At 47.4% G+C, this 22,875-nt stretch overlaps 1 protein-coding gene across 1 annotated transcript in view; it reads left to right on the top strand.

The window, feature by feature from the left end:
* ZBTB40 (zinc finger and BTB domain containing 40) overlaps positions 1-22,875 on the top strand; it is a 70,473-nt gene that overhangs the window by 10,131 nt on the left and 37,467 nt on the right. The window contains 5 exon segments of the mRNA XM_065575312.1: positions 1,590-2,086; positions 2,088-2,388; positions 4,773-4,906; positions 18,855-19,050; positions 19,681-19,823. Of these exon segments, the coding sequence (XP_065431384.1) occupies positions 1,652-2,086; positions 2,088-2,388; positions 4,773-4,906; positions 18,855-19,050; positions 19,681-19,823 (1,209 nt within the window). The 5' untranslated portion in view covers positions 1,590-1,651.

Below are 22,875 nucleotides of genomic sequence, written 5' to 3'. Positions count from 1 at the left end.
TGCTACCTCTCAGGAGTTTGTGTTAACCTCTGAGCTATAGGATATTCTGATATGGGGTTCCCTTGATCCCTCCTGTTGAAGCTGCTCCACTGTGTATCAATAATTAGAGTCATTGGGCCAGAGAGCAAAAGAGATAATGACTTTATAGTCAAATGGTAGGGCACTCACCTTGGAGGTGGGCAGGGCCGGCTCCAGGGTTTTGGCCGCCCCAAGCAGCCAAAACAAAAACAAACAAAAAAAGCCGCGATCGCGATCTGCGGCGACAATTCGGCGGGAGGTCCTTCGCTCCCAGGCAGAGTGAGGGACCGCCTGCCGAATTGCCACTGAATACCTGGACGTGCCTCCCCTCTCCGGAGCGGCCGCCCCAAGCACCTGCTTGAGAAGCTGGTGCCTGGAGCCGGCCCTGGAGATGGGAGATCCAGGGTCTAGTCCCCCTGCTTCAATGATGTTTTAATTATTTATTCAAAGTGGAATGCTTTTCTTCCCCGGTATGTGGATCGCTCTGAGATTTAGGCAGGAGATAGCATCAGGATGAGGCAGTAGTGCACATGCTCACAGGCAGAAACATAGGCATCTAGAGAACCTTTACAGTGGAAATTTAGGTGCTGAGAGCTTAGGTGCATACTTGTACAGTGGGAGTTTTGTGGCCCACAGTGAAGCCTACAATTGAGAGTTGGGTGCTAAAGGACCGTCGTGAATCTGGCCCACAGTTTATATCTTTACAGTGTCAAAGAGGCTGCACAGCAGGCCTCTCGCTTGCGTATCATATCAAAGGGGCAGTAGCTGACACTAGACTCCTCACACCTTAATAAGTCTGCAAAAAGAACAGGAGGACTTGTGGCACCTTAGAGACTAACAAATTTATTTGAGCCCACGAAAGCTGATGCTCAAATAAATGTGTTAACCTCTAAGGTGCCACAAGTACTCCTGTTCTTTTTGCAGATACAGACTAACACGGCTGCTACTCTGAAACTTAATAAGTCTGTGACTTCTGAGCCCCTTTGCACTGTTAGTAAGTATTTCATAGGTGTGCTTTTCAGGAGTGAAATTCACCTGTGTGAAGCGGCCTAGCAAAAGTCGTAAATGCCTTCAGGCTTGCTTGAGCTCCCAAAACAAGATTTAATGGGACTCAGATGGTGCATAGGCGTTATGTTTGCTGCATGCCGAGAGCCCACACCACCCTATGAGCTTGGCAAGAAAATCCCAGCAAGATGTCGTGGGTAATGATCAGATGGTGGGCATAACCAAGTAAAATCAAACCCAGTTTTCACTAGAACTCTCTTCTCTGCACTTGTGCTATTTCTCTGCCAGATTGAAACTGAGCAGTTATGAGTTTAGAGCCGATTAAGAAGAAAGTCACAAGACTGTTTTTATGATGGAAAAATGTGATTTTGTTTGTATTGTCTGTTCATTCTTAAATATACCTTGATGATGGTGGCCATTCCTATTATAATTACTGAATTGATCCTTAGAAAATGAATGACAATTTTAAACAAAAACTGGAAGGTTTTTTTTTTTTTTTTCAGCTGTTTCTTTCCACCTTGCTCTTGGCTGAGAAGTGCTAACAAGGTGTTTGGTTTTATCGGCAGCTGGCTCGCATTAAAGCAGCGCGGCGGCTGGAGGAGGAAGAGGCCGGGAGACCACCGGAGCAATGGAGCTTCCCAATTACAGCAGGCAGTTGCTACAGCAGCTTTACACGCTCTGCAAAGAGCAGCAGTTCTGCGACTGCACCATCTTCATTGGGCCTGTGCACTTCAGAGCACACAAGCTTGTGCTGGCTGCTGCCAGCCTGCTCTTTAAGTCCTTGCTGGATAGCACAGACACCATCTCCATTGATGCGTCCGTGGTGGCTCCGGACGAGTTTGCTCTTCTGCTAGAAATGGTGTATACCGGCAAGCTGCCACTTGGCAAGCATAACTTTACCAAAGTTATCTCTGTGGCGGACAGTCTGCAGATGTTCGATGTGGCTGTTAGTTGCAAAAACTTTCTCAGTGACCTCATCAGCTGCTCCACTCAGAATCCGGTCGCGAGGGACAGCTCCATTCAGACAGTCGAGTCCTCCAGAAATAATATTGAGACTAATGAGCCCCCCCCAGACTGAAAACCCTCCTGCTGAAGATGCTCCGCGTCCTGAAAAGGCTTCAGCTTCTGTTGGCCCCGAAGAACCTGAAATGGAGACAGTCACCTCCACTACAGCGCAAGAAACCACCGTGACTCACACCTTGGGCCATGAGGAGATTCTGGAGGAGGAAACCCCGATGGATTCAAAATCCCTCAATGAGGATTCAAATGCCCATGCTGACCACCAGTCCCCTGCCAGACAGGACAGCTGTGAGGAGGGGGAGGCTGCCAGGCCTGTGAAGGAGACAGAAACAATTGGTGATCCAGGTGAGTAGTTGAGACTCCAGTCACAGCCCGTCTTCCAGCAATTTGCAGCTGAGCTGCTTAATGGTTCCTGGTGTGAGTGTGTGAGGTGGGGGTGGGGGTAGGGTTTGGGGAGGGGGTGGTTAGTTTGGCATGTGTTCCCCCGCTAATGCATAACTCTGAAGCAAGAGTCCCCTTCTAAGAATTCAGTGGATGCCCTCTTCCCCTTTGAACCCAAACAGATCCCTTCTTGCCTTGGGGGTTACAAAGTCTGCTTCCTAATGTACTGTTGTTATTTCATCTGAGCTGCTGTGAGCAAAGCCTGTTCTGCCTACATGTGGACTTCTGCATCTGACATACAGTAGAATCCATTTTCGGTGCAGAGGAAGGGAGGTGGGTAAGACAATCTGCAGAGCAATAGGTGACCACAGAAGTCTGCTAATAGTACTTTAGCCTTTAAACGTCTGTAAAAAGCAACAGAGGGTCCTGTGGCACCTTTAAGACTAACAGAAGTATTGGGAGCATAAGCTTTCGTAGGTAAGAACCTCACTTCTTCAGATGCAAGTAATGGAAATTTCCAGAGGCAGGTATAAATCAGTCTGGAGATAACGAGGTTAGTTCAATCAGGGAGGGTGAGGCGCTCTGCTAGCAGTTGAGGTGTGAACACCAAGGGAGGAGAAACTGCTTCTGTAGTTGGATAGCCATTCACAGTCTTTGTTTAATCCTGATCTGATGGTGTCAGATTTGCAAATGAACTGGAGCTCAGCAGTTTCTCTTTGGAGTCCTCAGCTCTCGTCCACTCACGCCCCTTCTCTACCTACGCTACATTGATGACATCTTCATCATCTGGACCCATGGGAAGGAGACCCTTGAAGAATTCCACCATGATTTCAACAGCTTCCACCCCACCATCAACCTCAGCCTGGACCAATCTACACAGGAGGTCCACTTCCTAGATATCACAGTACAAATAAGCGATGGCCATGTTACCACCACCCTATACCAAAAACCCACCAACCGCTATGCTTACCTTCATGCCTCCAGCTTCCACCCCGGACACACCACACGATCCATCGTCTACAGCCAAGCACTGAGGTACAACCGCATCTACTCCAACCCTCAGACAGAGACCAATACCTGCAAGATCTTCACCAAGCATTCTCAAAACTACGATACCCACACAAGGAAATAAAAATACAAATCAACAGAGCCAGACGTGTACCCAGAAACCTCCTGCTACAAGACAGGCCCAAAAAAGAAACCAACAGAACTCCACTGGCCATCACCTACAGTCCTCAGCTTAAACCTCTCCAACGCATCATCAGTGATCTACAACCCATCCTGGACAATGATCCCTCACTCTCACTGCCTTGGGAGGCAGGCCAGTCCTTGCCCACAGACAACCCGCCAACCTTAAGCATATTCTCACCAGCAACCACACACCACACCATAACAACTCTAACTCAGGAACCATGCAACAAACCTCGATGCCAACTCTGCCCACATATCTACACCAGCAACACCATCACAGGACCTAACCAGATCAGCGACAACATCACCGGCTCATTCAACTGCATGTCCACCAATGTTATATATGCCATCATGTGCCAGCAACGCCCCTCTGCTATGTACATTGGCCAAACTGGACAGTCACTACGCAAGAGGATAAATGGACATAAGTCAGATATCAGGAATGGCAATATATAAAAACCTGTAGGAGAACACTTCAACCTCCCTGGCCACACAATAGCAGATGTAAAGGTAGCCACCTTACAGCAAAAAAACTTCAGGACCAGACTCCAAAGAGAAACTGCTGAGCTCCAGTTCATTTGCAAATTTGACACCATCCGATCAGGATTAAACAAAGACTGTGAATGGCTATCCAACTACAGAAGCAGTTTCTCCTCCCTTGGTGTTCACACCTCAACTGCTAGCAGAGCACCTCACCCTCCCTGATTGAACTAACCTCGTTATCTCCAGACTGATTTATACCTGCCTCTGGAAATTTCCATTACTTGCATCTGAAGAAGTGAGGTTCTTACCCACGAAAGCTTATGCTCCCAATACTTCTGTTAGTCTTAAAGGTGCCACAGGACCCTCTGTTGCTTTTTACAGATTCAGACTAACACGGCTACCCCTCTGATACTTTAAACTTCTGTTCACCATGGGAGGAAATAAAGGTTGCATTGTGTTTTAAGTACGTGCTTCTAACTAGTGTTAAACACTTCCCCCCCTGCAGTTCTAGATGGTCTGTAAAAGGAATCTGTGAGTCAGTTTTTCCCTTTTATATCAGAGGTGATAGAAACCCTGTGTAAAGTGCTAGTTATAAACTGATGACTGTCCATCATCTTATACTTTCCATGAATCCTTTCAACAACTGAGTAACTTGTCTCACTTCTTACATGCAGAAGCAGAGAGCAAAACCTGTAAGCTGGATTTCCTGCTTCAGTATGAAGGTGTCTTCTCAGAGGCCCTTTCTGATACCAAGACCGTGCTGAAGAGACTGGATGAGTGCAGGGGAATTGAAGGGTCTCAGAGAGAGGTAGGTGTATTTGCCGGACAAGCAAGAGGCTTTTCCCCTTCCCTCACCCTTTTAATGGTCTCTGTGTAGGAAATCCCTTCCTGAAGTTTGCCAGAAATTCTAACAAGTCAGATCTGTGTCTCTGTGTTCCTGAAAATTTTTGACCACTGGTAGGCATCAGCCATAAGCCTTTGATTTCAAGATTCTTTCTCAGTAAAGTATGCTTGTTCTTCAGATGGACAACACAAAGCAAGAGATCTACAAAACCAAACAGCAGGGAGATTGGAGTGGGCTTTTTGGAAACAGACTCCTGTGTCATGTTGCTTGAAGAGCAATGCCCTTGAGAGAACAATGCCTGTGAAAGAAGCATGTGTGAAAGAAAGCAAGCTGGCTGGGGCATGTAGTCCAGAGATTTAAATTTATACAGCTCCCTGGGGGCACTTTCGGTTGTACTCTAGGCCTCACTAATACTGGCTGCTTGCCTCCGATTTGTGTTGTTCTCTTTAGAAACAGTATCAGTTTATTATTGTAAAGGACTGATATATGAGATGGCAAAATTAAACTTTGTCTGATGGGATATACAGACTCCTCACTTACCAAGAAGGAGTTAATGAGAGCCTGTGGGCCCAGCCATCCTCACCCCTTTATACCTGTGCAAGGTGTCAAGCCTGAAGGGAGGAGATAAGAGGGAAAGTCCAGCTCAGTGGTGGGTGATTGGGAGAGGGAGTAGACCACTGGACAGGACTGGCAAGTTCCTGCAAAAAAACTAGTTTAGGACAGGACATTGGTAAATACTACTTTAAACTGGGAAAAATACAATTGTTGTTCGAGTATACTAATGGAAATTACTGAAATGCCTCATCTGTCTGAAGGAGGCTTATTCATCAGTTCAGTGTTCTAAATGCTGGGCTTTCATTCCTCACATCTGCTTAGGCTTGAAACCTGTCTTATAGAGAAGGCACTTAAGGCCAAAGCGCAGCCTTTAAAGAGCACTTGGGCCACTGTTCTGTGATGGACCATGAACAGACATCCTCGGCACCTAGACCTGTCATGTCTCTGTGGACTAAATCACTGGCTCCACCTTCAGCTTCTGCACTGTACTTGAAGAGAGGCCTAATTACTTAGTCTTCTAAATCTCGGGCTCTTACTAGTGCTGAATCAGTGAAGAAGCCAAAAACATTCATGTTGGTGCCTCAGCCCAGGACTTCAGTTCTTACATGAACGTCTGGTACCTTGGTGCCAAAGCCTTCAAACTGGGCCTCCGCTTAGTGCAGAATTGCCCAAAAATATCAGGGGAAAGCATTACAAGCAAGGTACTTCTTGATCCCAAAGAAAAAAGTGGATCTGAGAAGTCAAAGCAGGTTCATTAATTCCTTCATCCTCACCTGTCCTGAGGAGACTGGAACATGGCTCTTGAGCTCAAGGATGCTTACATCCATGTAGCCATCACAAGAAGCTGACGTTCTGTGGGGAAGAGGCAGGGTCAGGGCAGAGTGCTGCCCTTTAGTCTATCCTCAGCACTGATGGTGTTCGCCTCAGTTCTCTGCTGTGTGGACATAGTGGAGAGCTGCAGCTGCAGAGAGCCAGTTGCAGCTCCCTGATCCATGGCTCCCTGGCCCTGAAGGACATTAGAGCAGCAGGGGGCCTACTCGAACTTCACACCTGTGTAAGGTCTGTAATAGAGCTTATGCCAGTGGAGGTTCAGGCATGGTGGATCTTAGCTCCACCACATTCCCCAGCACACCTAGCCCACCTCCAGCATGCCCTCTCCTTCAACTATCCCAGGACATTACACCATACCTGTGGGCTGTGTCCTGCCTTCATTTTTCTCTGACTTTGTAACTCTGCTCCTTTTATTTTTCAAACATAGTGAAGTTTGCATTCCTTTGATCCTACTATGAGCTGGTGTGCGTGGACCCCTGAGCCCATGCAGAGCCCTTTTGACTTCACTGGGGCTCCCTGCAGGCTCAGAACTCTGCCCACACAGGATCCGTTTGAAATCCAAACTCTTTTTTAGCTATCTGACTGCACAACGCCACCTGGACAATTTTTCAGCAGCTATATATAAATGCCAAATAAATGAGAAATGGATTTTCTTCAAACCTTCCAGAAAATCATTTCTGGGCTGTGAACAAGCATGAGAAATTTCGGTCCCAAAGGTAATTGGGGAGGAGGAGGAACCTCAACCCATTGTAACCGAGGCTTAGACTAAAACTCCCCACTCAGCCAGAACTATCATTTCCTGAGCTTCCTAATGGGATAAACCGTCTCTGTAGGCACCTACTCCAAATCCACACTTGATTTTCAGGGAGGGAGTCCTGGTGTCATCTTCAGGGAAACATAGTGCTGTGTTTTTGAAGTAATGCTTAAAGTGCAAGTTCACCTCAGAGAAGTCCAGCTCAGGACATATAATTAAGGCTCTAATTGTGTCAGTGGCAGGATTGAAAGGGTTTTCTTTCCTATGTGTTATTTTACCAGTCACTTGTTGGAATCTTTTGTATATGCCTTCTGGCAGCGGTGGAAAACCTGGGGAACTTGTGGATTTCTGTGAATATTGCGTGCCTCAGTTTGCCCACTTGTATTGCTATCTATGGGCATGTCTACACTACACTAATTTAATTTAATTTACAGCAGCTACAATGGCACAGCTACGGCTGTGCCATTGCAGTACTGTGGTGTAAATGCTCCCTGCATTGACAGAAGGGGTTTTTCCATCAATATAGCTAATCCACCTCTGAGAGGGGAGGGCTAGATTGATGGAAGAATTCTAGCCACGTCTACACTGGGATTAGGTCAACCTAACCATGGCACTGAGGGAACAAAGTTTTTCACAGTCCTGAACGCTGAAGCTAAGCTGGTCTAATTTTTAAGTGTAGCCCAGGCTTTGGTTTCAAGGCGTACGCCTACACTGCAAAAACAAAGCCAAAAATACACCCCACCTTGCAGCAGCCAGTCTCAAAGCCTGAGTCTATAGAGCCCTAGTCTACAGTCTGTAGCTCAGGCTGAAGCGTGGGCTCTGAAACCCTTGGGCTATTTTTAGTACTGTAGCGTGAGCCTGAGTCCTGGGCTCTGAGACTCATTTGCACTCATGTTTTATTGCCATAGTCATACCCAAGGAATTAACATCTTTCCAGAGACACTCCTTGTGCTAAAGAGACAGGGAGGAGTGCCTGAGGCTGGGTCTACCCTACCCGCCTGAATCGGCGGGTAGAAATCGACCTCTCGGGGATCGATTTATCGCGTCCCGTTGGGACGCGACAATCAATCCCCGAATCGACGCTCTTACTCCACCAGCGGAGGTGGGAGTAAGCGCTGTCGACGGGAAGCCGCAGAGGACGATTTTGCCGCCGTCCCTACAGCGGGGTAAGTCGGCTGCGATACGTCGTATCTTAAATCGACACCCCCCCCCCCCCCCCCCCCCCCCCGTAGTGTAGATGTAGCCTGAGTCTCTACTTCTGAATCAGACAGTCCTTAAGAACTATAGACAAGTGACTAGATGGGTCCTGGCAGAACAAAGGGGTACCTGCAAACTAGGTGAAACCAGCCCTCCGAATCTCTAGAGGAGAAGGAGTGGAAAACAGAGACAGCAGTGTTCCTGAAGTCCTTAAAATCACAGAGACTGAAAAGTTCAAGAAAAAGGGAGAAAGGGACATGTTTCCGGAGTAAAGAGGAAATCTTTTTGGTCTGGTCTACACTATAGAAATAAGCTGCCTTGCATCGACCTATGTCAACCTAACTGTGGAAGTGTCTACATTTAAATTTCACTCCCGCCAAAGTAACTGCCTGGCTACGCCGACTTAATAACTCCACCTCCATGAGCAGCGTAAAGTAAAGCTCGATGTAGTTAGGCCGCTGCAGTGTCAGTGTAGACCCTGCATGCTTATGTCGACTGTCACTGGCTTTCAGGAGCCATCCCACAGTGCCCCACACTGACAGTACAATCGAGACAAGCGCTTCTGGTGAGGACACGTACCGCCGACACAAGGAGCAAAGTGTAGACACACACAAACAATGTAATTACTGTGGCGGCTGTATGCTCATGTAGGTTAAGTCAACTTAATTTTGTAGTGGAGACGTGGCCTTTCATTGCCAGACGAGCAGAAGCTGAAGGACGCTGTAGTAATAATAATGGGATGAAATTTAATAATAAAAAGTGCAAGATTATGCACTTTGGGAGTAATAAAAAGAATTACTGCTGTAAGCTGGTGGTTCATCAGTTGAAAATGACAGCGGAGGAGAGAGACCTGGATGTATTGGTTAATCACAGGATGACTGAGAAGAGCCCTGTGAAATTATTTTATTTTTTAGCAAATTTTGTGTTTTATCCATGCACGGGATGGGAGACCCTGGGAGGGATGTTTTGCAGAGTGAGCCCACGCCACACACTCCCACCACCCTGGCTCCCTGCTTTAGGCATTGCGTCCTGATGCAGTGGGTCACAGCACTGTTTGGGGGAGGAAGTGGGCCAAACCTGAGCAACACTGTGACGTCGTGTGCCAGGTTGCGATGCCTGGAGCAGGGTGCCAGACCCAGCTTTGCGGGACAGGAGCTGCTGCTGTGCCAAGTTTTTCATTTAAATGTTGTTGTTTTTTCATTTTATTTTGTTGTTTCATATTTGTGAAAAACACAGGCCTAGAATTATGAGCCATGCGTGTGACTGGTTGTGAAAAAGACAAATGCAAGCCTAGGTTATATCAGGCAAGGTATTTCCAGTAGAGATAAGGGAAGTATTAAAGCCATTGTACAAGGCATTGGTAAGACCTCAGCTGGAATACTGTGTAGGATTTTGCTCACCTGTGTTCAAGAAAGAATGAATTCAAACTGGAACAGGACAGAGGAATGGAGAGCCTGTCTTGAGAGAAGTCTGAAAGAGCTTGGCTTGTTTAGACTACCAGCAGGGCTGTCTCTGGGGGGGGGGGCGGGGACAAATCAGCCTCCCACTAGTCTCCTGTCTGTCCGGCGCACACTCACCCCGCCCCCATCTTCCTGACTGCCGCTCTCCTCTTCGCCGTCTGCCTCCTCACTTCCCCTCCCACCTGCCCTTCACCTCCCCATTTGTCTCCTCACCCCGCTTGCCCGCCCGCCTCCCGCTTCACCTCCCCACCCGCCTCCTCACCTGAATAGCAGGACAAATGGTGTCCCAATCGTACATTGGTTGGGATGTGGGACAAAGGGCTAAATATTGGGACATTCCCGATTTTATCGAAGCGCGGGGCCCCCCAAAGTGCAGGGCCCAGGGCGGTTGCCCCGATTCACCCTACTCAAGGGACAGCTCTGCCTACCAGAAAGAAGGCTGAGAGGGGATCTGATTGTTGTTTATAAATACATTGGGGGGAAGACACCAGTGAGGTAAAGAGCTATTTAAGCTAAAGGAAATTGTTTGCACAAAAACAACTGGGGATAAACGGTCCATGAATAAATTTAGGCTGGGCATCATAAGAAGGCGTGGGGCTCTGAAACAGCCTCCCAATAGAATCATAGCATTGTAGGACTGGAAGGGACCTTGAGAGGTCATCTAGTCCAATCCTCTGCACTCAGGGGCTCTTCAGACTAAACAAACCCATTTTTTTAGTCTTCTCTCATAAGTCATGTTTTCTAGACCTTTAATCATTTTTGTTGCTCTTCTCTGGACTTTCTCCAATCTGTCCACATCTTTCCTGAAATGTGGCACCCAGAACTGGACACGGTACTCCAGCTGAGGCCTAATCAGCACAGAGTAGAGTGAAAGAATCACTTCTTGTGTCTTGCTTACAACGCTCCTGCTAATACAGCCGAGAATGACGTTTGCTTTTTTTGCAACACTGTTGACTCCTATTTATCTTGCGATCCACTATTGCCCCAGATCCCTTTCTGCAGTACTCCTTCGTACACAGTCATTTCCCATTTGGTATCTGTGCAATGGATTGTTCTTTCCGAAGTGGAGTACTTTGCATTTGTCCTTATTGAATTTCATCCTATTTATTTCAGACCATTTCTCCAGTTTGTCCAGATCATTTTGAATTTTAATCCTATCCTCCAAAGCCCTCGTGACCCCTCCTAGCTTGGACAAACTTTATAAATGTACTCTCTATGCCAAGTAGTGGTGGCAAAAAAACTAGTTTTAAGATAGCGTTTGATAATTTATGAGTGGGATTGTTTGACATGGTTGCCTTCTATGATGGGGGGGCGAGGCTTGATGGCCCAGGGGATCCTTTCTGGCCCAGTGTCTTATGTCCTGAATCTCATGCTTCAGGCCTTCAGCCAGTTCCCCCTAAGGGTCAGGAAGGAAACTTTTCCCTCCCTGAGATAGTCTTATTTTATTTTTCTCTCCTTCCTCTGAAGCATCAGAGATGGATATAGCTGGAGATGGGATGCTGCACGGTGCGGGCCAGTGCTCTGAATTGGTACTGAGTATTTTTTCTCGGATGCATGGTGGTGGGTCTTGCTCACATGTTCAGGGTAAAACTGATTTCCATTTTTGGGGCTGGGAAGGAATTTTCTCCCAGGTCAGATTAGCAGGGACCTTTGAGTGCAAGAAGTGGGGGTGTTTTCTCCTTTCTCTGCAGCATGTAGTGCAGGTCATTTGCTAGGTTTACCTGGGTATATCTCACCAAATCAATTCCCTGCCAGTGCTGGGGCCTCAGTCATTGGTGCACTTTGGTCCCACCTGTTCTCTGCCTGTGGCGCACAATAGTTTAGTCTCCAGAGGGCTGTAATAATTTGGTCTAATCTGCGTTGTTGGGCTTGGTGCAGGAGTGGCTAGGTGGGATTTGGTGGCATGTGCCATGCAGGAGGTCAGACTACATGGTCTTCTGCCCTTGAACTCTATGACTCTAAGTGGCTGCAGAGGTCTGAGGGGAGACTGATTCAGAGGAGAAACCATGAGCTGGAGGTCCAAGAGAGGAGACTTGGAATCCTGGAAGGACTCTGTCCCACATAACAAAGTCCACTCAACAATGTTGAGGAAACGGAGGCAGGGAATGGCATACATATTTTGAATGGCTCTGTATATCTCTTGTACTGTCGAAAGTGAAGGGTGATTGTTTTAGATATCCTTCGCAAAGACTGTCTTTTTACTTCAATTATCATGTGTCTTTGACGGGGTAAACGCTAAACCAGAGCAGTTCTGGGAAGGGGGTGAGAGACTTGATGGGTTCAAAACTGGTCTTGGGTCCTACGGCAGCTTCCCTGAAGGGGTACCAGAGAGCCTGTGCCCAGGGAGTGAGCCCAGAGGCTAAAGCAAAAGAGTGCCTGGAGCCTACTCAGACCAAAGGGGAGCTTAAAAAAGCACATTGTCCCAGCATGTGGGTCCTAAAACAGCCGGGTGAGCGTCCAGCAAGGGAGCATGACCAGGGCGGGGATAGCAGGCAATAGCCATTTTGGAGCCACTGGAGTGGCTCTAATTAAGCCATACCATGAGAAGAGCAGTAACCAGCTGTGCATGGGGCGCCTCTTTCTGCTCCACACTGCTTCAGGCCAGCTACTGGTGTTATGTCCCCCTGTCCAGGGGAGCGTTCCCACTTTTCAGAGCCTTCTTTCCCTGCTAGTGCCGCTTTTGTGAGTAATTCTTCTCTGCGGGCAAGTGAACTATATGTATTTTTAACCACGTGTCTAGAGAGGGCAAGCAGACTCTGTACCATAGCTGGTAATCTTACGGAGATTTTTGCAAGGATGCCCATTAAATCATAGGCAGCTCTGGCTTTTCGGCTCCTTAGGTTTCAGCAGTAGTTTGCCTTGGACATGGCCTACAATTTCTCTGTTCCTTTAGCATTGCCTATTCTTGAGCTGTTTGGACCTTTTCCTCATCCATGAATGGGTACCTGGTTCTTTACAGTGGGCACACGGCACTTCTAGGCAGGTGGCTACACTATGCTCACATTTTCCCCCTATGGTGCCACTTCATTAGTTCCAGTTAAGGTGTGTAAAGTCACAGGGTTTCTTCCTAAGTAATCTTTGGCTCATGGCTCAGTGGACCCATTCTCTTAAGTCCATGAGAAATCTTAGGTCAGGTCTACATTCCCACTTATTTTGGTATATCTTACATTGCTCAGGGGTGTGACTAAGCCACCCCCAAGCGACATAAGTTACACTGACCTGAGCGTCGGCATAGAGCGTCTACACTAGACATAGTGCATTGGTGCAACTGTGCCGATGTAGCACTTCTAGTGTAGACTAGCCCTTAGATTCTCCATTTTTGACTCTACATTCTCTCTGCTTCTGGGAATGGAAAATATAGACATGCCCCTGATGAGTTCCTTTTCTATTTAGGGCAGGGGTGGGCAAAGCTTTTGGACCTAGGGCCACATTTGGGTATAAAAATTGTATGGCGGGCGACGAATGCTCACGAAATTGGGGGTTGGGGTGTGGGAGGGGGCACGGACTCTGGGGTGGGGCCAGAAATGATGAGTTCAGGATGTGTGAGGGGGCTGTGGGCTGGGACAAGGGGCTGGGGTGTGGAGGTGTGTGTGAAAGCTCCGGCTGGGGGGTGTGGGCTCTGGGGGAGTGCTGGGGATGAGGGGTTTGGGGTGCAGGAGGGTGCTCCGGGCTGGGACTGAGGGGTTCAGAGGGCAGGAGGGGGCTCTGGGCTGAGGCAGGGGGTTGGGGGTGAGGGCTCTGGGGTGGGGCTGGGGTTTGGGAGGTTCAAGGCGCAGGAGGGTGCTCCGGGCTGGGACTGAGGGGTTCAGAGGGCAGGAGGGGGCTCTGGGCTGAGGCAGGGGTTGGGAGTGAGGGCTCTGGGGTGGGGCTGGGGTTTGGGGGGTTCAAGGCGCAGGAGGGTGCGCCGGGCTGAGACTGAGGGGTTCAGAGGGCGGGAGGGGGATTGGGGCTGGGGCACAGGGGGGTTGAGGTCTCTGGCAGGGAATGCAGGCTCTGGGGTGGGGCTGGGGATGAGAGGTTTGGGGTGCAGGAGGGTGATTCGGGCTGGGACTGAGGGGTTCAGAGGGCGGGAGGGGGATCAGGGCTGGGGCAGGAGTTGGGACGTAGGGGGAAGAGGGGGCTCGGGGTGCAGGCTCCAGGCAGTGCTTATCTCAAGCAGTTCCCGGAAGCAGTAGCATGTCCCTCCTCTGGTTCCTACGCCAATGGTTCCCGGCCAATGGGAGCTGCGGGGGGCGGTGCTGAGACAGGGGGAGCGTGCGGAGAGCCCTCTGGCTGCCCAAAAGTGTAGGAGCTGGAGGGGGGACATGCTGCTGCTTCTGGGAGCTGCGGAGCAAGCTCCCGCTCCCCAGCTGGAGTGCCGGAGCGGGGCAAGCCCCTGACCCCGCTACCCGGCAGGAGCTCGAGGGCCAGATTAAAAGGCCTGACAGGTAGTTTGCCCACCCCTGATTTAGGGAGATCTGAGGTTTTTTGGTTAGAATCTCTGTGTCTTTCTCATATAAACTATTCCTATCTAATTTGGTTCTGGGCTGGCTGAAACCTGCTTGGAAATGAGAATAAGACTAAAATTGCAGTAATTTGGGGAAGCATGGAAGAGCTTTGCTGGTGTCAAATCTTACCTTCCCGTGCTGTCTGAGAGAAACTCAATTCAAATTATTGCACAGCTCATTTGTTCCCTTTACTGCTAGGCTCAGATGAAATGGGGGAATGTTGATTTTTCCATGTAGAATAAATGTCATTGTTCTTGTGGATCATTTCCATTATGTATGAGCCTGCCCAATTATTGCTACCCTTTTTGCAAAAGCAGGAATTTTTGGACAAAGTTATGAGGGAGTAAACGCCTTTATCCTCAGCATGCTGAATATTGGGCAATTGACTGAAACTTTGCTTTCTTTAGTAAAGGCAGTTCTAGAGAAATGCTCTCTGTTGCTGGAAAAGGGATCCTGAAGTTCTGGTCTATGACAAGGCCTTAGTTCCTGGTTTTAGAGTTTGTCAGTTGATTGACATTTTGTGGGCTGAGGTTGAGATAGGGCTTCTCTAAGCGACCTCACTGTTTTTTAAGGACCCTCTTGTCAGTTATCCATGAGAATGCATGTTAGAAAAACAAAAAGACCTCTGGTCTCTGAATTGGCAGTGTTGGAATTGGAGTGCAGATTTTTTCTGTGACTTCTGTGTGCATCATGACATTTGATAAACTTTATAGTTTGGTAATAGCCTGCTTGTTTTTTCTATGGTTCAGATATGTAAAACTAGTCCCTGTGCTATCCATGCTCATAACAACTCTGTCTGCATTGAGAGGGGAAGGTTCTGATAACCCTTTTACTTTTGCTTCAATGGGTGCACTTCAAAAATTGCTCACTAAAAAAAACAACTTCCTTTCACAGAGGATTGATCATTATGTCTCTGAAATTTTCCCAGCGGAAACCTTCCTTTTATAAATGGTAAGCCTTCTGTGGCAGGAGACTTTACAGCAATGCTTAGCTAGAACTGTGTGTGCAGCCTGTCTCCGAGAGAATGTAAATAGGATTGAATTATGGAAACAGCAACTACCTTGTTTAGGGATGACTTTGTTAACCAAATGTACTTTGGATTGTGGGTGTGGTAGAGTGGGATGGGGGAAGTCCTACACCTAGCATGACCCCCGTATCTTGTAGTTTTCCTGAGTTCCAAGGATCCATTCTGCTGTCCCTCATGTAATCACTTTCTCTATGAAAGTGCTGTTCAGGGGCAAATCACACAATAGTGGAGTCACATGAGTTGCTCTGTAGCTAAGGTGTGCTAGGTATCCTGTTCTAAACTCTGGCGTATGGTTTTGGGGGGTTTTGTTGTTTTTATCACATCTCATCATAACTTTTGAGAAAATGCCGTTTTGACTTTCATTAGATTAACTAATCCAGCCATTTTTGGATAGTGCAGCTGATTTTAGAGAGCACTGCTTATTGCCCCTGCTAACTCTCATAAATGGGTCAGGATTTGTCTTTCAGGAGAAGTACACGTGACCTGACTAATAACAAGACTTGGTTTAAAACCGAGGAAGTTATTAATGTTGATGCATGTTGTTGCTGTAGTACTAGTTACTAGCTGACCAAATTTAGATTTAAATAGGAATTCCAACAGCACTTATAAGTTCCCTAGGAATAAGGTTACCATATTTTAATTTTAAAAAAAGGAGGACACTCCACGGGGCCCCGGCCCTGCCCCAACTCCGCCCCCTGCCCCGCCCCTTCCCCAAAGTCCCCGCCCCAACTCTGCCCCCTCCCCTGAACGCTCCGCCCCCTGCTCCTCCCCCTCCCCTGCTTCCCTCGAATCAAATGTTCGCGGGAAGCCTGAAACAGGGAGGCAGCAGGTAAGCTGGGGCTGGGCGCGGCGCAGCCCAGTCTGGCCCCCCCGACCAAGCGGCTCCCTCTGGTGGCTGGCTGGCCCAGGCCAAGAGGCTCTGGCCCCGGCGTCTCCCGCCCGGCTCAGCTTGGGCCCTGGGGCGCCGGCCCTGATTCCGGCCGAGTGGCTCCTGCCGGCCCCAGCGGCCCCGGCCTGGACCTAAGCCCCACGACACCTCCCTCCCTATTTTCCCGGACATGTCCGGCTTTTTGGGATTTCCTCCCAGACGGGGATTTGAGGCCCAAAAAGCCGGACATGTCCGGGAAAATCCGGACGTATGGTAACCCTACATAGGAATTCCTTACAAGTTCTGCAGTGTCTCGTGCATGAGTTTCTGTTAAAACTCGCTGGGCCAACTGTTGTATGCGGTATTGTTCGTCCTATTGGTCCCAGGACCAGGAGAAGGGTTTTATGAGCATTCTAAACAATGCTGGAGAAGCACCAACTCTCTGATGCAGATGTGGTGTTTGGAAACTTAGCGTTTTATTCACAAAAATTGGTTTCAAGGCTCTTTACAATGAAAAGGGTTTAAAACGTTAATTTATAATAAATGAAAGCTTAGATTCCATCTAAATGTGATATTTCTTAAGCTTTTCCAGGACCTGAAAGGATTTTTAAAGTTTTATAGCCATTAACTCTAAAATGCACTATTGAGTCTCCCCCCAGAATGCTGGAAGGTTTTAGTTCTCAGGGAGGGCTGTGTCTGAGAGAGGCTGTTCTAGAAACACTGAGAACAGTGGGAAGTATCGGGGGGTAGCCATGTTAGTCTGTATCTACAAAAACAACAAGGAGTCTGGTGGCACCTTAAAGACTAACAGATTTATTTGGGCATAAGCTTTCGTGGGTAAAAACCTCACTTCTTCGGATGCAACAGTGGGGTTCTTCGTCTTCAGAAAACTCATCCCAACAAGTCCCCTTTCCTTCTCCCCAGCAAGTTGGAAAAACATTCACCAATATAGAGACCAGGTGGGTGAGATAATATCTTCTATTGGACCAATTTCTGTTGGTGAGAGAGAGAAGCTTTCGAACCACACCTTGACTGGTCCCTTAGCATATGTGCTAACCGCTTATGCTAAACAATCTGTTGCATCTTGCATTTTTCTGTGATTTTTGGAGTACCTTTCCCAGACCTGTGACTCAAAAGCTTGTCTCTCTCACCAACAGAAACTGGTCCAATAAAAGATATTACCTCACCCACCTTGTCTGTCTAATATCCTGGGGCCAACAAGCTACAAGTGCACTGCATTCGCCAAAACAGTCCATTGAGAAAGCCTTGCAGTCGGGAGCTTGAGTTAGCTGTTCTGTTTACCTTTAATAAAAAATTACCAATAATGCTACTTACTTTCTCATATAAGCAGTGAAAGTCTGATCCTGGGACGTGCTGAGCATGCTCAGCTCCCATTCACATAAGTGGAAGTTGAATGAGTTCTGCATCTCACAGCATCAGGCCCTTAAAGAAAGGGGCCACGTGTGCAAAACCAGAGAATTTACGACGGCTGGTTATCAACTGTTTATTCCAAAATGCTCTTCACATTAAAGATGTTTAAGTCAATGCTCCAAACATGTTCGCATCACCATTCTTCCCCCAGGTCCTCAGTGACGGAACCCTTGATGTCTGTGTTCCTCTGTTTGGCAGTAAAAATGCTATTAGCAGGGTAAGAGCTTGGGCTCATTCAGCTCTCTCTCTGTGGATACTCTTTGCAATAGCTCATTGCACTGTCACGCAATCCTAATGTCTGAGCATTTACACCTGCCTCAAAAAGCAAGTGCACCATCCCCGCCGGGGCCTAAAGCAGCTAGCTTCAGTCTTTTTACCATAGAAATGAAAGTGACGATGATAGCCGAAAATGGCCATTCTCCCTGGAGCTGGGCTATGCGCTCTACTTCAAAGGTACTTTTGTAACATCCCTGGAGTCTTTAATAAAGGATGCCTGCTCTGAAGGGCCACCTTCTCTCCTTGAGAGCGAGACAGCTTGTGTCTTAAGGGGCAGTATTGACAACATTAATGGGCTCTAAGGAATGGCCATGAGAGATCCAGCTTATTTTTTCCCCCTGTTATAGCCCTGATAAATAATTTCCCTAGCAGTGCAAGCACATCCGCCCTATTGTGCTGGTGTGGGACATAGAGATAGACTTTAGAACCCCACATTCTGATCTTACCACTGCCAGCTGAAGCTGTGGGTGCTTGGCATTGCTGAAGATCAGGCACCAAAACTTTTATGGTGTGGTGTGTCTGGTTTTCTGATAGCCTTGCTTAAAAAAACCTTCCCTCTCTCCATGCACACAAGTGATCTCCTTGTTTTGCAGTGAAATCTAGTATTCCCCACTCTGGCCTTGGGTTGCCAAAACTGCTCTGAATGCGTTTTATTAGGTCCCTCAGCATTGCTGGAATCTGGCTCACGTACAGGCTCCTGAAGAGATGTATTCAGACCTGAAACAGGGCCACTTGCCAGCTGCAATTTGTCACACTGACAATAAATATAAAAGCTGGTCGAGTAGGCTTGTCGTTCTCCTTCCTGAAGACTTATGGGTGAATTAAAAAAAAGTGTTCCTGTAGCTGACGACGGAATTTGGTGTGGTTGGAGAGAAGAATGTGCCCCTCCACTGGGCACCTCACCAGTCTGTGGGCTGAAGCTCTCTGCTAAGCTGGGGGCTGTGGGTGGCTGACCTTTGTGTACGTCCGCACAGAGCAGTTAACTGTGTTACTAACCCCGGCTAGCGTTTTCCTGTTGTCTTACAGATGCTAGTGGCATGCTTGGAAGATGCGGAAGAACAGTCAGCGTTCAAGAGACTGCTCAGCAAAGTGAGGGACGAGCAGAGTCTGGATGCTGAGACTGTTGTGTCTGTGCTGGAGCTGTTTCGAAACACGCATCCCAAGATAAAAACAGCGCTACTAGAGAGAGAGCAGGCCAGTGGAGAGACCCTGCAGCAAACAGGTAGGAGGGCAGGCAACCCCATGGGCATGAGAGCTTTAGAGAGCTGGAGCAGCTCCTCACCAGTTCCTCCAAAACCCTTCTGTAGTTCTCCCAGCAGGCTGTTATTCAAGCCTGCGGATTTCATTTTCCTTAAGCCCTAGCTCTGTGTGTGTGCTATATCCACAAACACTAACCGAGATCTCTAAGCTTTTCAGAGCAGGATTTTGCATTTCCACTCTGACTGCCTGCAGTGGAGCAATCCCAGAAATGTCTTTGCCCTTCACTCACTGTAGGTCTAAATCAATGGCTAGGTGGCTAGCGTGGGCCAGTTCTCTGACTCTGCCTCAGGACTGAAAGCTCCTTTCTTCTTTGAGTTTGACATAAAGCAGTGGCCTTGCAAACCTGTCGTTAACCTCCAGCTTGCTTTGCGGCTTTGTGCTCTGTTAGAGAAATGAGCCATTTTCCTTTCATAGAGTTTAAAGAGAATAGTAAAGTGTGTTTCTCTGCTGCTTATGCTCCTGATAAGCGTCGCTATTCACTTAGATCTTTCACAGAGGCTCACTCTCTCACTTCAGTGGAAAATACCTTGCTGTCACTTTTTTCAAACCTGACTTGTTTTTTCTCTTGCATTTCCAAATCTTTCTTCCCCAGGGAGCACAGAAGAGGGAAAGACCCTGTCTGCTCTATTACTGGACTACAGGGAAGAGCTGATTCAGAGCATAACACAGCTGAGCCCCATCATAGAGTTCCTCGAAACAGGAGAGGAGGGATTCCTGACCGGCTTGGAGAAGCGGGTAACAAATCTGAAATAAGGAAAGCTCTGTATGTGTGAGGTGTGTGTGTGTGTGGCTGTACTGCATTTTCTTATCACATGATTTACCAGGTCACAATTGCTTCCCTGACCTGGTAACTACCTTATTTACCCTGCAGAGCATGGAATAGAAATAGTTAATAGTTCAGGTCCTCCCATTCACTTTCTAATTGAACCATGTGAATCTGAGAGCTGAACTGCAAAGGTTCAGCACTGAGATGAGCACTCCCAGATCTATGCGCCGAATGTCCCACTGGCCAAGCCGGGGGAGGGGAGGCAGCTAGTGTTCTTTATAAGTTCTGTGAAAGTCCACTGTAGTGAACCCAGAGAGCAATGCACTACCACAGGGTTGTGAAGAGCAGGTCAGGACATTAAAACACCAGTGTTGAATACCCCCCAGCCTCATTAGTGGGCATGTAATTCTGTATGTGTTTGTCTAAGTTGTCAAATTACCTTTCAGGTAATTCTCCAAAGGTTTTGGCTTACTTAAACAGGGCAAACAGTTGTTCATACGTGTAGAACATCCCCATATATGCAGAACATCCTCTTCTCAGTTTTTGATGTTCAGCGTAGTTGAAATTTACAAAGTGCAACGCTTAGTGTTTCCTGGTGGATTATCAGCGCTCACCCGTAAGTGACCACAGTGCATACAGACTGGCCTGGCCTAAAGGACCTCCTGTTTTATACAGTCTAGCACTTTCTGCATTGTCTGGGGAGGGCTGTTTACAATCCATCTATGCACACCAAAACTCTGAATGCGCTTGCGTGTGTCCTGTGATATTTTTGGTAAAGGTGCCTGCAGCCTCATTTCTGTTGCAGTTAGTTGGACCTGTTTGTTCCCCTATGACACGGTATTGCAATGAATAGAGAGTACCATTGGGGCCATTGGTGTGAATGAAGCCTGCTTTCTGTCTGAGTGGGTTTGACTTGAGGCCACAGCACCTGAGCTGAGAATCTCTGTTCTTCCCTATGATAGTCTCCTACATAACTGTTTGTTACAGGCTCCTTTCATTAACTGCTCCCAGCAAAATATCTCTGAGCATGAACTCTGCTGCCAGCCATTCTAGAAGGCCAGAGAAGGTGCTGTTATCAGAATCCCAGGTTTACCCCTCCTGGATTTAGAGATTAGCCCAATGTTTGATAAACGTCCTCCATTGAAGGAGACGTGGTTAACTGGGAGTGGGTACATGAGAAGGAAGGGTCACGTGAATGTAGTAAAGCAGTGAGCAGCCACCACAGGTATTACAAGGCCTGAGGCACCGATGCTCCAGGAGGTTACATGGATCTGAGCTCTTGGTCCTTGATGCTGCATCAGGAGTGTAGATCTGTCTGCATTAAAAGCAAGTGGAGCTAGCTGAAATTTTTCAATTTTTTTTGTTATAAAACAATTTTTGTTGTTGTTGAAGTCTTAAGCACTTTCCCAAAACGTCTGTTGTGTTTTTTGTTCTTTGTAGTGGTGTGTTTTTGTTTTATTTATGAAACTGTAAAATGTAATGCAGACTTCTTCGAGTGATGTCCCTATGGGCGCCCCGAGCTCATACTCGGAGATTGATGGTAGCAGTGCCCAGTTGGGTTGCACATGTGCAGTCTCCGTCTTGTGCTGCTTCAGGCAGTTAACTGGAGTTGTGCGACCACTATCCTCCCTCCTCCCCTCTACTTTGGAGTTTCGCACTAGTGCTCTGCAGTAGAGAAGGAACAGAGAGGGGGTTGGTCGCACAGCGCCAATTAGTCTCCTGAAGTGGCGTGAGATGGGGACCGAGCATGACCCAACCAAGCACTGCTACCATATATCTCTGATTATGAGCACATGAACACCTAAAGTGGAGCACCCACAGGGACACACATCTTGAAGAACTTATGTTTCTGCACAAGGAGAGTAACTTTCTCTTCTTCTTCTTTTTTTTTTTTTCCCCCCACAACCCTGATTCACCCCAAGAGCAGTTCCATCCTATGCATTGAATGAGACCGGGGTCCCATGGAAACAATAGTATGTGATCATGTAATTAAAAGCTATCATAATGCATATAGACAAGGGAGCTGAATTAGGTTTGCATGTGCAACCCTAACTCTGGCATTTCCTAACTTGTGAGAGCTTGACTTTTCAATCATAATATTCTTTTAATATAACTTTTTGATGCAGTTTCCTAATTTAAAAAACAGTTGGAAAAAACAAAAATTCCATCAAGTAGAACCATACCGACCCCCAGGCTGGGTCATCAGCAGGGTCTGGACGTTTTAACAGCCACAGCACAGATCTACAACTTGAGCTAACAGAGTAATTGGTAGCAGTAGCAGGAGGAGATGAGACACGCTTTGCCAGTGGGTTTCACAGCTATTTGCTGACAGCCGAGGAACGTAGAGTCTACTGTTTATAAAGGGTTTTCTTGCATAGTACCCATGCTTGCCCGTGTTTGGAATGTGGTATCTGTTATTCCTTGTGAAAAGACCGTCTCTTCGGCTACCGCCTGTATTCGGGAAGTGCAATCTTGTATTCAGAGAGTGTTTCTAATCTTGTGCTAGGTATTTGCTATACTATGCATAAGGGATGGTCCATGGCTGGGTCATATAAATAAATCACTGTTAACAAATAAGGTATTTATTAAAATAATAAGGTTTCTCTCCCTTCCACCCATTTTCCAGGAGCAATGAAAGAAAAATACCTGAAAAAACAAACCAAAAAAAAACTAAAATCAAATTTTTTTTAAAAAGGAAATTTATTTTGAATAAATGAACAATCTTTTTGGAACCTGCAGAATGAAAATAACATTGAAATTCTTTGTCAGAAATGTTTTCCATTTTTTGACCAACTCTAAGTGCCAGGTTCAGTGGAAAACGTAATCTGACCTTGTGCATAGAGGGAGGTCAATAAACTACATATACCTATGTGACGGGTTCCCCAAAGTGCCACCTGGACCTGGGTGCCACTGAGCCCTCTGTGCCACCAACTAGGGCTCCCTCTCACACTGTGATGCTGTGACAAGCTGAAAACCTCTCCAGGTATTGCACTTACACAGACATCCACAGGTAGGGGCCCA

Source organism: Chrysemys picta, chromosome 21, assembly GCF_011386835.1.
Source record: "Chrysemys picta bellii isolate R12L10 chromosome 21, ASM1138683v2, whole genome shotgun sequence".
NCBI classification, from domain to species: Eukaryota; Metazoa; Chordata; order Testudines; family Emydidae; genus Chrysemys; species Chrysemys picta.
Note: the sequence above shows the minus strand (reverse complement) of the source record. Positions and strands in the feature narration are given on the sequence as shown.